General features: G+C 39.2%; 2 protein-coding genes across 2 annotated transcripts; both read right to left on the reverse strand.

Annotated features, from left to right (window-relative positions):
• Positions 1-6,295: 6,295 nt before the first annotated feature.
• On the reverse strand, positions 6,296-8,126 carry LOC135672459 (transcription factor BHLH3-like). The gene is made up of 4 exons (XM_065180939.1): positions 7,499-8,126; positions 7,283-7,432; positions 7,036-7,203; positions 6,296-6,962 (listed from the first exon to the last, which is right to left on the reverse strand). The coding sequence occupies exons 1-4, from the start codon at positions 7,976-7,978 to the stop codon at positions 6,876-6,878; spliced, it is 885 nt and encodes a 294-aa protein (XP_065037011.1). The 5' UTR covers positions 7,979-8,126; the 3' UTR covers positions 6,296-6,875.
• Positions 8,127-9,668: 1,542 nt separating this feature from the next.
• LOC135650097 (serine/arginine-rich splicing factor SR45a-like) lies at positions 9,669-13,376 on the reverse strand. Its single transcript, XM_065169235.1, has 7 exons — positions 13,282-13,376; positions 13,171-13,190; positions 11,230-11,361; positions 11,030-11,129; positions 10,815-10,964; positions 10,169-10,235; positions 9,669-10,089 (listed from the first exon to the last, which is right to left on the reverse strand). The coding sequence occupies exons 1-7, from the start codon at positions 13,282-13,284 to the stop codon at positions 9,851-9,853; spliced, it is 711 nt and encodes a 236-aa protein (XP_065025307.1). The 5' UTR covers positions 13,285-13,376; the 3' UTR covers positions 9,669-9,850.
• Positions 13,377-16,549: the final 3,173 nt, after the last annotated feature.

Consider the following 16,549-nt stretch of genomic DNA (forward strand, 5'->3'; position numbering starts at 1 on the left):
GATCCAGCCATGGCCACTTCTTATAGGTGGTTGGGATCTTGGATTCGGCGAAAGGTGAGCTTGCATGAGGAAGGTGCCGGCAATGGATGGATCAATCATGAAGAGAAGGGACAAAGTGCAGAGAGAATGATCATGGAGGACGAGGACAGAGGAGGAAGCAGGCGAGAGGCCGCGCTGGCGTTGGATGCCATGCCCACCAAGGGCATAAGATGCCACGGTTGGAGAAGAAAGATCATATGTTCATGCCATGACCAAGGAACGCGTAAATGTTTTGTTTATTTAAGGTTAAAGGACAATCAAACGTGGTCAAAATTTAATTGATCAGTCCATCTCTTTCTTATGTTGGGCTGGCAGCCTACAAAAGTAGCCCATAGTGGGCTTGGGCAGCCCACAGCCCACATAACCCTAATTAACGTTAGAGAGATGTGATGGTTGCATTTTGGAGGCAGAAAAATGCATAAATAGGACAACAACGTGGAGAAGTACATAGCCACGAGATTCCAAAGAAAATGAGAAAAACAAGATAGAAAATGAAGAGAAAGAAAGTGAAGAAGACAAGGACAACGCAGAGAGACTGTTCTCAATCATCTAGCAGTGTTATTATCTCAGGTTAGATCAAATCTATAGTAGACTCTTGCTGTGATTACTTGAGGAGATTTTTGATATCGTGGACAATGACGTGATCCTTATATCCCAGTTATTCTCTTGTGATTGTTGCCAGGGTTTAGGGCAAGAGATTGAGATTTGTATATTCATTATTCTCATAGTAGATTATCTCTAGTTTGCCCCGTGGATTTTATCCTTCACATTGGAGGGGTTTTTCACGTATATCTTGGTGTTCTGTTTGATTATGCTTTCATTTAATTCCGCTGCGTATTATGGTCTTCTAGTATTTGTTTATATACAAAGGTTATTCCTGTTTATATCCCCATCAACTGGTATCAAAGCAAGGGTTTTAGTGATTTAATTTTGTATTTGAACATAGAGGTCAGTAATGTTTCTCGCATGGTTAGTTTAAATGGAAACAATTGGATGATATGAAAACAAAAAATGGAAGATCTCTTGTTTTGCAAAGATTTGTATGGACCTTTGCAAGGGATAGTGCAAAACCCACAACTATGACAAATGATGAGTGGAAGAGGTTAGATCGAAAAATAATTGAATTTATTTGACAGTGGCTTGATGATAGTGTCCTTCACTATGTTTCTACTGAAATTTCTGCATATTCTTTTTGAAAAAAGTTGGAAAGTCTCTACGAAAGAAAAACAGTTGGCAACAAAGCTTTTTTGATCAGAAAACTTGTGAACCTAAAATATAGAGAGGATGCTTCTATTGTTGAACATTTGAATGAAATGCAAAGTATTACTAACCAGTTATCCTCTATGAAAATGTCTCTTGATGATGAGTTGCAGGCATTGTCACTTCTCAGTTCATTACTAGAAAGTTGGGAGACACTGGTGGTTTCCCTTAGTAATTTTGCGCCAGATGGTGTTGTCACTATGAGTCAAGTAACAAACAGTTTGTTAAATGAGGAGTTGAGAAGAAAGAGTTCAGCAACATCTCAGAATGATTCATAAGCATTTAACTCAGAGAACAGAGGAAGGTCAAAGTCTAGAAGCAGTTCACGTATGGGTAGGAGCAAGTCAAGATCAAGAAAAGATATTGTTTGCTATAACTGTGGTGAGAAAGGACATTACAAGAACCAATGTAAGCAACCTAAGAAGAACAAGAAAAAGGGAAAAGAAGTGGAGTCTACAGAGTCAAAGGATAATACTACAGCTACAATGCAGGGTGGTGATTATTTGATTTTGTCTCTTTCTGATGATATTTTTTCTTGTGTGTGTCAGGATCTTGAGTGGGTGATTGACACATGTGCTTCTTATCATGCTACACCACGGAGGGAGTTTTTTGCTACATACAGGTCTAAAAATTTTAGTGTTGTCAAGATGGGCAACTATGGCACAGCAGACATCATAGGCATGGGTGATATCTAATTAAAGACCAACCTAGGCTGTAAGTTGGTGCTTAAGGATATGAGACATGTGGTTGACTTGAGGCTGAATTTAATTTCAATTGGAAGACTAGATGATGAAGACTATGATAGCAGATTTTACAAAAGGCAATAGAAGCTCAGTAAGGGTTCTCTTGTTATAGCTAATGGAAAGAAATGTCATACTTTGTACAGGTTGTATGCTAAAGCTTATGGTGAGCAATTAAATGCTACAGAAAAAGACTTCAGCATGGAGTTGTGGCATAGGCGATTGGGACACATGAGCGAGAAGGGGCTGCAAGCTCTTTCCAAGAGAGAGGTATTACCAGACCTCAGAGGTATACATCTGAATCCTTGTATTGATTGTTTGGCAGGTAAACAACATAAAGTTTCATTTGCTAGTCCTGCTTTGTCTAGAAAAATGCATGCCTTAGACCATGTTTATACAAATGTATGTAGTCCTTTGAGGACAAAAACTCCTGGTGGATCTGTTGATGTTCTTGGTATAAGTGGTGCACTTTATTTTGTCACTTTTATAGATGATTTTTTCAGGAAAGTTTGGGCCTATGCTTTGAAGACTAAAGATCAGTTGATTAATGTCTTCAAAGAGTTTCATACCAGGGTTGAAAGGGAGATAGAAAGAAAATTGAAATGCATAAGATCAGATAATGGTAGTGAGTATACAGGATTGTTTAATGACTATTGCAAGTCACATGGGATCCAACATGAGATGACAGTTCCTAGTACACCTCAGCATAATGCAATTACAGAGATGATGAACCGCACCATCATGGAAAAGATCAGATGTATGCTTTCATAGGCCAAGCTACCCAAAAGGTTTTGGGATGAGGCTTTGAGGACTGTAGTTGATGTGATCAACTTATCACCATGTACAGCCCTAGATGGTGATGTTGCAGAGCATGTATGGTCAGGGAAAGATGTTTCCTACAAGCATTTGAGAGTGTTTGGTTGTCGTGCATTTACACATGTTCCAGATAATGAGAGGTCCAAGCTGGATGGTAAGACTAAAGAATGTATTTTTCTTGGCTACTCACATGATCATTTTGGTTACAGGCTTTGGGATCCAGAAAAGCAGAAGGTGTTTAGAAGCAGAGATGTAGTCTTCTTTGAGGATCAAACTTTTGAAGATTTGAAGAAGAAGGCACCAGCCAAGACTTCTGTAGAAGGATTAGCAGATTGTGACCCAGTTATTCCTCCAGTATATCATGGTGATGGGGGAGATGTGCAGGAAGATGGTGTAGAGCCTGATGTTGATCTACCTGTAGGACATGTTGAGCAAGAAGAAGTAGGAGAGCAAGTTCCAATAGAATCTCAATTGAGAAGATCTTTTAGACAACGTCAACCTTCCAGAAGATACTCTACAGATGAGTATGTGATGCTTACTGATGCAAGTGAACCAGAGAGTTACCAGGAAGCAGTTAAAAGTGAGCAGAAAGAGAAGTGGTTAATTGATATGCAGGAAGAGATGGATGCTCTTCAGAAGAACCACACTTATGATTTGGTGCTACTACCAAATGGAATGAAGGCCTTGAAGAACAAGTGGGTTTTCAAGTTGAAGACTCAAGAATATTGTTCTCAACCAAAGTACAAAGCTAGATTGGTTGTGAAAGACTTTGGTCAAAAGAAATGTATTGACTTTGAAGAGATTTTTTCTCCTGTTGTTAAAATGTCTTCTATTCGTGTTGCTCTTGGTATTGCTGTTAGCCAGGACTTGGAGGTTGAGCAGTTAGATGTGAAGACAGCTTTCCTTCATGGGGATTTGGAGGAGGAAATTTATATGGAGCAACCAGAAGGCTTCAAAGTTAAAGGTAAAGAGATTGAAGAAGAGCTTGTATGGGCTAAAGCAAGCTCCAAGACAATGGTACAGAAAGTTTGATTCATTTATGATAGAAAATGAATACAAAAGAACGGCTTCAGATCATTGTGTGTACATCAAATGGTTTGGTGAGGATTTTATTATTCTCTTACTTTATGTTGATGACAAACTTATTCTTGGAAAAGATATGTCTAAAATTGATAGATTGAAGAAGGAACTGAGTGAGTTTTTTGCAATGAAGGACATGTGGCCAGCAAATACTAGGTATGCAGATTTCCCGTGACAGGAAAAATAAGAAGATTTGGTTGTCACAGGAGAAATACATCGAGAAGATATTGGAAAGATTCAGTATGAGCAATGCAAAACCAATTGGTTCTCCTCTTGCAGGTCACTTCAAGTTGTGCTCAGAACAGAGTCCGTTAAGTGATGAGGAGAAGGAGAAAATGCAAAAGGTTCCTTATGCTTCAATAGTTGGAAGTTTAATGTATGCAATGGTATGTACGAGGCCAGACATCGCGTATGCAGTTGGTGTTACTAGCAGATTTCTTGCAAATCCAGGCAAAGAGCACTGGGCAGCAGTGAAGTGGATTTTTAGATATCTCAGAGGGAGCTTTAAGGTTTGTTTAAGCTTTGGAGGTAGACCACATGCGTTGACAGGTTACACAGATGCAGATATGATAAGAGATATAGATACGAGAAAGTCTACTTCAGGTTATGTACTTACTTTTGCAGGGGGAGCTGTGTCATGGCAATCCAGGTTGCAAAGGTGTATTGCTCTCTCCACCATAGAAGCAGAATATATTGCTGCTACAGAGGTATGCAAAGAAATGTTATGGATGAAAGAATTCTTACAAGAATTGGGGCTGAAATAGGAAAATTATGTGGTGCATTGTGACAGCTAGAGTGTCATCCATTTGTGTAAGAACCCAATGTTTCATTCCAAGTCAAAGCATATAGATGTCAGATACCACTGGATTCGAAATGTATTTGAAGAGAAGTAGTTGCAGCTTCAGAAAATTCACACAGATAACAACGGAGACAATGCAGAGAGACTGTTCTCAATCATTTAGTAGTGTTCTCATCTCAGGTTAGATCAAATCTACAGTAGACTCTTGCTGTGATTACTTGGGGAGGTTTTAGATATCGTGGACAGTGACGTGATCCTTGTATCCCAATTGTTCTTTTGTGATTGTTGCTAGGGTTTAGGGCAAGAGATTGAGATTTGTATATTCATTATTCTTAGTGGATTATCTCTAGTTTACCTCGTGGTTTTTACCCTTCACATTGGAGGGGTTTTCCACGTATATCTTGGTGTTCTGTTTGATTGTGCTTTCATTTAATTCCGTTGTGTATTATGGTTTTCTAGTATTTGTTTATATACAAAGGTTATTCCTGTTTATATCCCCATCATCTTATCGGTCCGAGAGCTTTAACCAAATAAGCTATACTTAAGTGTTTCAAACAAGAGAGCTTAAAGTAATTAGATAAGATTTTATTATATTTTATAATCTTTTATAATTAGATAAGATATATATAATTTATATTTGGATAAGATATATATATAATATAATTAATTGGATTCCGATGAAATATATTGGTCAATAGAAAAGAAGCCCACTTAAAATAGGATGAGAGAAACTTCCATAATTATTTATCATATTCTCTCTATTCTCGTCTATAAATATATAGGACTTATTGAATAACAAGTAGAAATAATATCATTTTGATACTATTGATAAGTTATTATTTATCTTTATTGAGCTCACGAACAATTATCTTCTTTGGAAAGAGAGAGAGGAACCCTTAAAAAGTTGAGAAAGATTACTTCATCTACTTAAATCTCAATCGATATAATAAAACTATATATATATATATATATATATATATATATATATATATCTTGGAGAAAATGCCTCTCTTGGTTGAATACTTAAAGATTATGTCATAGATAGTCAAAAATATTGCAACTCACTGTAAAGATGGTTGAATTCTATACAAATCTTGGATCCGTTTTTCTTTGTTTGATTTTAGTACATATCTTAGCCTCTTCTTCTTCCCAGAAGAACAAAATCTGGTGATCTGTTCAGATGTCAGATTTGTAGGGCACTCACAAGTTGAACATGACCTACAAACCTTGGAACTGGCCATGGATGTTCTCACATCTTTCGCTACAGTACCCAGCAGATTGACTTCACCAAAGATGATGATGATATCTTACATTATTAGTGCAGATTAATTTGGCACAGTCATGAAGGGATTATGTGGCATCTGACATTTCATGCCCTTTTCTACTGCAAATGACAGCTTGAAGCACAAAATGATGTAAGAGTCAAAGATGAATCTGAACTCTTTAAAGTGTGGCTGGCAGTCTCCTTCCATCTTAGCCAAAGTCCAAACAATATGACAACAGTTGGTTAGCTGAATCTTTGACTAACTACATATAGAACCTCCTCAAAACCATGTTATGATAGTTCCAACTTTGATTGCCTTCACAACCTAATTGATTCAATGATGAACTTTGAGTCCATGTATAAGCTCACGCAATTAGCACATCAAGTCAGGAAAAACATCTTTCTCATAGATATGGTCATCGCCCTTTTCTCAGAGAATCCAAATGCTGCTACGTTCTTAGAGATTCATGAACCAGTTGGGTGGAAAAAGGCACTTTGTGTCACACACACACACACACACACACTCTCTCTCTCTCTCTGAACAATGGATGGAGCTTAGAGAGCATAAATATGGCATCAATGTAACCAAAGAGTAAGAGAAGGAAGCTAAGGACTGCACATCGAACTATTACTTTGAGATATCTTACAAGTCCACATTGTCCATGTCTTAAGTGATCAAGATCTTCATGAACAATCGTCTTAGTAACACACATTCATCTTGACACCTGCATCAATCGATTCTTCCATCATTCACAGCAGATGCTTCCTACTCGAGAAAGAATTGATGGCTTGGTTAAGGCCTGTGTGAAGGTCTCGGTGACGACGGAAGCAAGAAGAACTCATCAGACATTTGCAAGCGGCCACCGAACCCATTCATCTATAGACACCTCCCACCATAGCCTGCATTCCTCAAGAGCGCTTGCTTGATGTCCTCGGCGCCGACGACCGCCCACCGATCTATGCCCTGCAGTTGACGGCAGACCACCGTGAACAACAGCTCATGGCCGGAGCGAAACGGGTCCGGCGTAGATACCTACCTCAGAGCAAGAAGCCTGCAATCCGAAGTCACTGAAGCAACTCACGACACATTGTTGGATCTCAAGCCCCAAGGCCTCCAGTGTGTTCACCGTCGACAGCAGCAGGCCTGGCTTTGCCGCGCAGCAGATCTCGATCCGTGTGTCGCTATCTCTTCTCTCCACGTCGAACTGCATACAGGATTGATTGTTCTTAATCTGTCGATGGCATTCAGCTTGAACCGAGCACAAGGCCCTCTCTGTATCTTACCTTGGGGGACTTCCTCGCTAAGATCTCGTTGGTGCTCAGTAGATTCGGCTGTTCTGGGCCGACGTCCATCTCCTGCTGCAGGCGTTTGACCCTCTCCATGAGCTCCTTCATGTAGTCGATGGTGTCGCCCAGAATGGATGTTCTGTCCATCTGTTGGATCCAGATTTCTATCAGTCCATCTCGCAGCAGAATCTATGAGGTTCTGAGGTACTTCACCTTGCTAATCTTAGGGACGACGGACCGCAGCATGGAGAGCCGGTCGTTGAGTCTCTTCCTTCTCCGCCGCTCCGCCATTAAGTTCTTGGAAGGCATCCCCTCGAGCTTCTTCTTCTTCTTCTTTTTCCTCTCCACACAGCCATCCAACCGAAACATCGCCGGCTCCACCTTGCGAGCGAGGCCAAGCTCGCCGTCATCTAGCGAGGAAGACTGGATCTCCGGTGCCGGCGCCGAGTACGGGCCGGCGATCGGACAGCATACCTCACTCAAACCGTCGAAATTAGGCTCCACGGTCACGTCGAAAGCCTGCGGAAAGCTCAGGGGAGCCAACGCGTGTGGGCTGATCTGCTGGAAGCAGTCCAAGCCGCCGTCGCAGGGGAAGAAGAACTCGCCCATTCCAGCTGGAAACGAGTCAGAGTCCCAATCATCTCTTCTCAGGGCGAGCAGCTCCTCCAGGAAGCCATGCTCATCGAGCTCCATTCCTTGCCTGCCCTACGGCGAGGAACACTGTATCTGCAACCTTAAAGAACAATTATTCTCCGCGCTAAATGCAATATAGTATGCAGTAATGTACGGTGGCATTGCACCACCATCAATCGGAATGGAATCTGCTTCCACTACCTCTCTCTCTCTCTCTCTCTCTCTCTCTCTCTCTATGTGGTCGCTTTCACGGAAATCTGCAATCGTAGAGGGGGTGATATAATAATGGGAAGGCCTGCGAGGGGTTGGCCCGCAAGCGTGACGGAAACGAAAACGAGGGGGAGAGGAGGGAGCAGAGGCCGTGTCAGGTTCGCAGCACACGTACGACCGATCGCGACAATATCGCTGGGTGGACACGCACCACCGTAACAGGTAACGGCAAGACGACGGGGTCGGGGGTGGTTGGCTTGGGAGGGAAGCGGGTGGGTGAGCGACTTGGCAGGACGTCGGCCTGGCGCAGGGGTGCAAGTTGGCGGTGTGGCCGCCTTGGTGGTGGTCGCTCCTCTGGGCTACTCTTGGGATGCCTCTTTGTCTCCATCTCCATGTGAACACATCCCTTGTTTTGCTACTCAGACAAAGCCCATCTCATTTATCTCATCTTAGTAGTTCGATATCCCAATCGAGTCTCACATCTGGTGTTCTTCCTCCTGCCGCATTTTGTATCGAGTTAAGTGTCTGTCTATTTTATGATGCCTTGACTCCATGATTGTGCATCAGCAACTCGATTCCGTCCGTGACGCTTCCATGATCAGTACATGGGTACCGGCTTGCATGACTGACGGTCAATCGTTGAGGAAGGAAACACTAGTCAACAACTGTTTTGTTTAAAGGAACAAGTAATCAATCAACTTGAATCCCCTTCCTTCCCAGTAATAGATAATACGTGGGGGGGATGTGGTAGCTGCTCGATGGCCTCATCCCAGCACATAGGGTCCACTGGGTGGTGCAGAAAACCACGGCGGGGCAACTCCGGCAGCCCACAATATTGTGCACACCAACCCTTCAATACCACCCGACGCCCGGCTTCTTGGTTTTGTCTTTGTTTGAGTGCTTGGGTAGGTGGGAGATAGGAGACATGGGACGTGGGAAGGTTAGGGAGTGGTACAGACCACAGTCGGAACCATTTCTTTGCTTTTTGATAGATGCAATCAGACGGGGAAACAGATGGGGACTTCCGGATTTCCGAGAGAGAGAAAGAGAGAGAGAGAGAGAGAGAGAGAGAGAGAGAGAGAGAGGAAATGATTGAAAGGGATAAAACAAGAATAGCAGCAATTTTTTTTTTCTTTTATGATAAAGGAATAGAAATAGAAAAAAAAAAGAAGAAGAAACTAATTACATATGATAAAAAAAAGAAGAAGCATCCAATGTTTTTAATCTCCATTACAATGTTTAAAAATAAAAAAAAATATTTAAATAATTTTAATTTTAATTAAAAAATATAATAATACTGTTCTTGAGTAAGAAAATTTTAATTTTATATAAATCAAAATTAATAACATTTAATCACGATTGAATTTGTTTTTTTTTATTTTTTTGCTTTTACATTCATTCGCTCGTTTGAGCCTCGAATAGATACTGACACTTATAAATTGATTATACATTCATGTAGTGACAAATAAATTGATCGCGCATCACTTGCATCACATCAAGTGCATGTCTCAAGAAGAAACACACGCACAAACTCCACATATAACCAGAACACCACCATAATTCAAAAAAGGACCAACTTGTTCAACATCTACTCTGGATGCTTACTAGAGAATTACAAGCAAGCAACGCAAACAAGCATTCCAAGTCTGAGACACACACTGTAACTGCAAAGCTATCAATTGACGATCTGGTTTGATGGAGGGGGATAAAATGACCAAAAATCTACCTACCATAGCCATTTGGGCGACGCCCATAGCCTGCAGCTCTCTCTGGGCTTCTGTATGCATAATAAGGTGACCTGGATTGTTCTCTTCTGGACCTACCACCATATGGTGACCTCCGTGGGGAGCCGCCGCCCCAGTAAGGAGAGTGTCTTGGAGATCTGCGATAGCCACCACCACCACCACCATAGTCATCGCGGCTGTAGCCTCCATAGTATCTTCCACGATCGCTTTGATAACCTGCACAGGGGGCAACTCATGAGCAAATCACCTATAAATAGTTGGTACATCAGTTACATGGGAGAGGGAGGGAACTCACTGTCTCGTGTGCTGACCACACCAAGGTACTTTCCCGGTGTAGGTGTTCGTGGGCGTCCCCTCCTTGACTGAAAAGAAACAAGACATGTGGTATATCTTCAAATTTCCCCTCTCCCAAACAGAGCACATCATCATAAACAGAAAGAGAACAGTACGACTTATGCTGCTAAGAACCACAAAACAGAAAAAGACAAGTATGGAAGCCTCATTGCCAAATGGAAAAAATCTACTGAAACATTTAAGACTAAGAGACCACAAATACAAAAGCATGACAAGCAGCCTTAGTTGAATGCTACAAATAAGATACCATTACGTCCGACTATGAGTTGGTAATGTCCGTTGATTAGTTGTGCGAGTTGAAGATGATTCGGATGTTGTTTAGTTGGAAATTTGTGATTTGTTAAGTTGATCTGATGCATGGAAAACTGTTAGGCTGGCCATTCATCAAGCTGTATTGAGTTAAGTTGATATTGATGAACTCATCATCTTTGATTGCTGCCAACATATCTGACCGCAATGTCTTCTGAAGGTAACCAAAAACCTCAAAGTTAAATAGAGACAAAGCAAACATGCCAAAGTTTAAAGAACATAGAGGCAGCATTGCCAAAATATCCACAATGGTCAATATATCTATGAGGCAATCATACCTTCTCCACCGTTATACATCTTCCTTCCAGGATTGACTGATTGAGATACTTGATACAACGGTCTGCATCTTCCGTGGTGTCCATGGTCACAAATGCAAAACCACGAGAGGCACGTGTGCGAGGTTCAACAACTAGGTGACATCCAACAACCTAACAAACAAAAATTGATTAAGACAACTAGACACCTACAAAAAGAATGTACAGCACAAACCAACCTTTCCTTCCCTGGAGAAGTGATCCTCCAAGTCCCTTTCTGTAACCCTGGATGAAAGTCCTGTTACATAAAGAGTATTTCCATGATTCGCCGTTTCATTCCTGCCATTACAAAATGAAAAGAAAATTAGAACATCAAACATCAAACATCATATTTAACAAATTACCAGAATTAGCAAATCAAAAGGGAGAGAAAAAGGACCTGTCATGACTTCTGGATCGTGACCTTGTGTGGTTTCTAGGCCGAGGAGACTGAGATCTGGAGTGGGACAAACCCATGGACCGAGGCCTTGTTTTAGAGCCACCCTTGTATGGAGATGGGGACCGTGAGTACCTGGAAAGGTACCAGATAAGCAAAACTTCACCATTGTATCAACTGAAAAAAGCTAAAAACATTTCAGTATCCACATACTTTAAAGGAATGTTTGCTCTCTTAGTAGGTGATATGCAACACACGACACGAAAAGGTATTAAAACTGAGAAAGGGTAACCACAAAGCATCATGTCCAATTTCAGTCAAAGAGTCTGATGCAGCAAGGCATCAGGTCCCAGCCACCTGGCTCAGCTAGTTGAATGGTCTAGATGACTATCACAATGAAGGCTTCTAAATGTTCATTATATCAAAACCCATAACTAAGAATAGACAGAGGACAGTTGATAGCTGAGCCAAAAGGCATAGCTAGCGGAAATATTCATTCCCAGAAAGGTAAGATAAATAAGTCAACTATGATGCATATCAAGTAATTTGATAGCTAAAACTAATAAAATAAATAAGCCAACATTATGCAGTATCAACTATCAAATAAGAAGCCATGTTTAATAATTGCAGGTAATAGATATAGACGTGAAGTGTACTAGTCGCTTTAATGTTAGTTTCAGTGTGTGATTACCAATCTTTATTCTTCATTCACAAGAATGACTGATATAATTGATTTCTTTTTTGCTGAGGTGGAGTGGCATCTCATGGCAACATAATGCGAGCCATTATGTTCTTCATGAACTCATGTTCATCAAACCAGGGACCAATCAATACAACGGTCAAAACGGGCCAGACCAAGATGAACAAGTTGGAAGCAGTAACAACACATACGATACCAAATATTGGTTATCAAAGATGCCAGAAATGTCTCTCTAATGTTCACATGTGGATCATAATCACTTCTATAGCCTTTCGTTTCTTTTCAACAGAACTTTACACAGACCAACTCTGAAATTTTCAAAAACCATAAAAGTTCAATTGTTTTAGTAAAATAACATGGATTGAAACCACAAATCCACATGTTGCCGGGCTTTTTATGTGTTAGTCTTTCGTTTGTCTAAACCCCATGTGGCATGCAGGACCTATTCACATCATGAAATGATGAAGAATATCCTGGCCAAGGATCAGCTTCCAAGAGATGAATGATCATTCATTGTTAGCCACTTACTAGTCGTTATACCGTAAGCAAGTCAAATCATCTACAGGAAGGAATCATATACAAGAATCAAAACAGTGAAGTATGATGGCTATAGAAGTCATGGTGATGCAATGCTCATTGGCAGAGTTTAGAACAGATAATCCAGCTGAAATCGCAAACCCTTGACAATTGGTATAAAGTTTAAGATACAGAATGACTGGTGATGGAATCTAATTGCGCAGTCGTATGAATCTACCTCATGCTTCACAAATAAAGCCCACAAAGCTCAACTCCAAGGTAACAATAGTCTGAGAATCAAATTAATCAAAAAAGTCTGCAACCCACTAAACTATCATAACTTCTCAGCAAGATAACATTAGAACTTTAAAAATGCTACTCTAAAAACGTATACCTATCAAATTAAACGAACTAAATGTAGGCATTTGACAACTTATAGGATAAAGTATCAACTTTGACGCGTTTGAGTCAGACTGATATAAGATCTGGCTTTTCAAATGCTTCCAATAATAATCTCTCAATAGATGAACTTTGTATGTAAAAAAAATTAATATTTGGTGCCTACAATTGTAGGGGGAAGTAAAAGGTCTTTAACCAAATGTAACGAAAATAATGACACAATACCGCAAAGTAATTTCTAATAGAAAAGGGCATTAAAATAAACAAAATAGGGCATCAGAAAAGGAAAATTATTCGTGGGAAAGGTTGATCTCGGCAGATGGACTTACCTCCTGCGTGGAGAATCCGCCTGCAAATGAACAAAATCATAGAGGGGAAACGATAAGCAAAGGGAAAAGCCCAGAGAGAGAGAGAGAGACAGAGAGAGAGAGAGCGCGCACCATGTCGCGGGTCGGAAGCGACGAACGGGGGAAGCCCTTGTGAGCCGGCTAGGGTTTTCTGGCTTGTTTCTGAGAGGAGGAGAGGCCGAGGGTGGGGCGTTTATATAGAACGAACTATTGCAAGGCTGGTTTCCACTTTAACGTGCATCGGATCCAAATCCATGACAAAATCGGATCCGAGTCCGAGTCCGAGTCCTGTCCGAGTTGTTTAGCCCGATTAAATCGATCGTATCACAACTGGCAAATATTGACGTGTACATATCTTCGTTCGGGTCCCACAAAACGTGGAAGCCACGTGACCTCGTAAACAATCAGGGGTGACTGACTTTGCTGCTGCTTTCTTAACCCCAATAAAAGACAAACTCGTTGATTCCGCTTTGGATGTCTCTGTCGAACGGTGACCGGCGCGGCATCGGCAGCGATCCACTCGTCGACGATCCCCCCGTCGTTCCCTGGTCGCAAGGGAACACCCCCTCGACTCGCACTAAGAGTAAGTACAATCTTCTTCGTCGTCTTCATTTTCGATCTCCTACTCTTCAGATGGAGAAGATGAGGCCGACTAGTTCTTTGGATGTGCTAACTGGTGATTCGTTGGTAGGAAACCCGACATTGGAGTTCTTTTATGATATTGTATTATACTTATCAACGCAGTAAAAAGTTGATATATTAATTATAATAATCTATTATTGATTGTAGATAAAAAATTTAATAGAGATAAATACTATAAAGATTCAATATATGGGATCCATAGTAAAACTATCATCATAAAAATTGAGTGATTTAGTGAAAAAAAATGGGATGATAATTTTTATGATATTTTTATATGTTCATCTTTCATAATATACATAATAGATCTCAAATGTATTTTTTTTTTTTATGTATGAAAAATCTGGAAGATATGAATGTTGCTTCTATTCCTAGAAAATAGCTTCATATTCTTAAATCTTTGATAAAAAATAATTTGATCTTTATAAAATTTGTATCTATAATGATAATATCAACCATATAAATTAGTATATATAGTTCTTTGTTATTGTAGGAATAAAGACTATTGGATATAGAGTTGATGAAGTCAATTGACAATAAAAAATAATCTAAGTATAGTAGGCTCTTCGAGCTTTAGCAAAATCAATAAATAGTTACGGGATTAATGCATAAAGATATATATTTAGTTAATGTCTCTTTCAAAAAAAAAATTGTTAATATCTTATTGACATACATACCAACTTTAAGTGATAGTCATACTTTGGATAAATCAAATTATCATTGGTTTAATGATTAGATCGAAGGTATTTGTAAAATCAATACCTAGTCGTTGGTGAAATACTTTGCCCATTATATGTGCTTTATATCTAGTAATATATTTATTTGGTTTCTCTTAATTCAAAAAATCTATTTACACTTGATGACATTTTGTGTGATGTAAGATAATATAAAGGTCCATATGATATTGTAGAGTATAATATTTTATTCCTTACATATGACTTTGTGCTAATATAGAGATTTTTGGGTCTGAGTAATACTTATGGGTTCAAAAGGGTTAGACAAAGAATTTATAACAATGTGAAGATCAAAGATTTGACGTAATTTGAATATGTTATTTTTTGATTATATTATCGTATGATGTTTAAACTTAGTAGTATGATTAGGTTGTGTTGATAGTATGTAAATTGATGAAGAGTTAGCGACATGTACCTATGTTGGGAAAAATTATTATAGTGAAATAATTATTTTCCCTTTTTGTATATTAAAATGAGTTCCTAATCAAAATACCAACTTGTTATTAAAAATAAATATTAACCAGAGTAGCATAAATAATAAAATAATAAATTAATCACAAAGTGAGACATTAAAATTTTTATGTAAAAAACCTAATACGGGAAAAACCACGGGATCATAGTCTACTTCAAACTTCCACTATCACTAATAATAATGATAACAGGTTTATAGTAACTCCTCCAGAATAACCAAAGGATCATAGTAACATCAAGAACACAGATCTTGGTTCAACATTAACATATCATCACCACCAAAGATGAATTTCATGAAAAAAAAATCTTAGGTATCACAAAATGGGTATAATATGAAAGCACTTTAGAGAGGATAAACTATAGATCGATACCGTTAAGATTGTAGAGTTTACTACAAGGATTCTTCACATAAAATTTGAGTTGAAACTAACGAAGTTTAGCTGCTCGATCATCAACCAAAAATCCTAAAACTTTAATTTTTTTTTTCTTTTTCTCTATGTTCCTTTTCTCAGTGTCAATCACTGTTCGCTGCACGCATGCCTTCACTGCCCTCCTTATGTTATGCACACCACTTTCTTTTTTTATTTTTTTAATAAATCAGATTTGGGCTTAATGCCTAAATCATCTAGTCCAAGCTCACATATGGGCTGGACCCAACAATTCTCCTCCTCTAGCTCATATAGTGGGTTGTACTAAGCCCGTTCTTCATATACATACTTCAAGCTTCTCCTTAGGTAAAGACTGTTAACATATCTAATACATTCTCATTGGTATGTACATTTTTCAAGTGTAATTCTTTCATCTCAAATACATTACGAATCGAGTGATATCTAACATCAATATACTAAGATCTAGAATGATATGTTGAATTCTTGGAAAGGTGAATGACACTCTAACTATTACAATAAACAGTATATCCTTTCTGTTTCAAGCTCAATTCCTATAGAAACTTTTTCATCTACAAAGCTTCCTTATAGGCTTTAATAATTGCTATATATTTTGCTTCTATGGTTGATAGAGCAACACAATTCTGTAACTTAGACTGCCAAGAGACTGCTCCCCCTACAAATGTCATCAAGAATCCCAAAGTGAACTTCCTAAAATCAATATCACCTACCATATCTGTATCTATGTATCCCTCTAGCATAGGTTCATCACTGCCAAAATATAAACACAACCTAGAAGTACCTCTTAGATATCTTAATATCCATTTTACTGCTGCTTAATGTTTCTTACTAGGATTAGAGAGAAATCGACTGACAACTCTAATTACATGAGCTATGTCTGCCCTAGTACAAACCATAGCATACGTCAAAATGCCTACTACAGATGAGTAAGACACTCTGGATATTTTTTTTTTTTCTTTCTCACTTGTGAAACATTGTTTTGAACTAATCTTGAAATGACCTACAAGTGAAGAACAAACTGCTTTGACTTTACTCGTGTTAAATCTTTCAAGAACCTTTTTAATGTAGGTCTCTTAAGATAGCCAAATCTTTCCTTTCTTCCTATCACGA

Source organism: Musa acuminata, chromosome BXJ1-4, assembly GCF_036884655.1.
Source record: "Musa acuminata AAA Group cultivar baxijiao chromosome BXJ1-4, Cavendish_Baxijiao_AAA, whole genome shotgun sequence".
NCBI classification, from domain to species: Eukaryota; Viridiplantae; Streptophyta; class Magnoliopsida; order Zingiberales; family Musaceae; genus Musa; species Musa acuminata.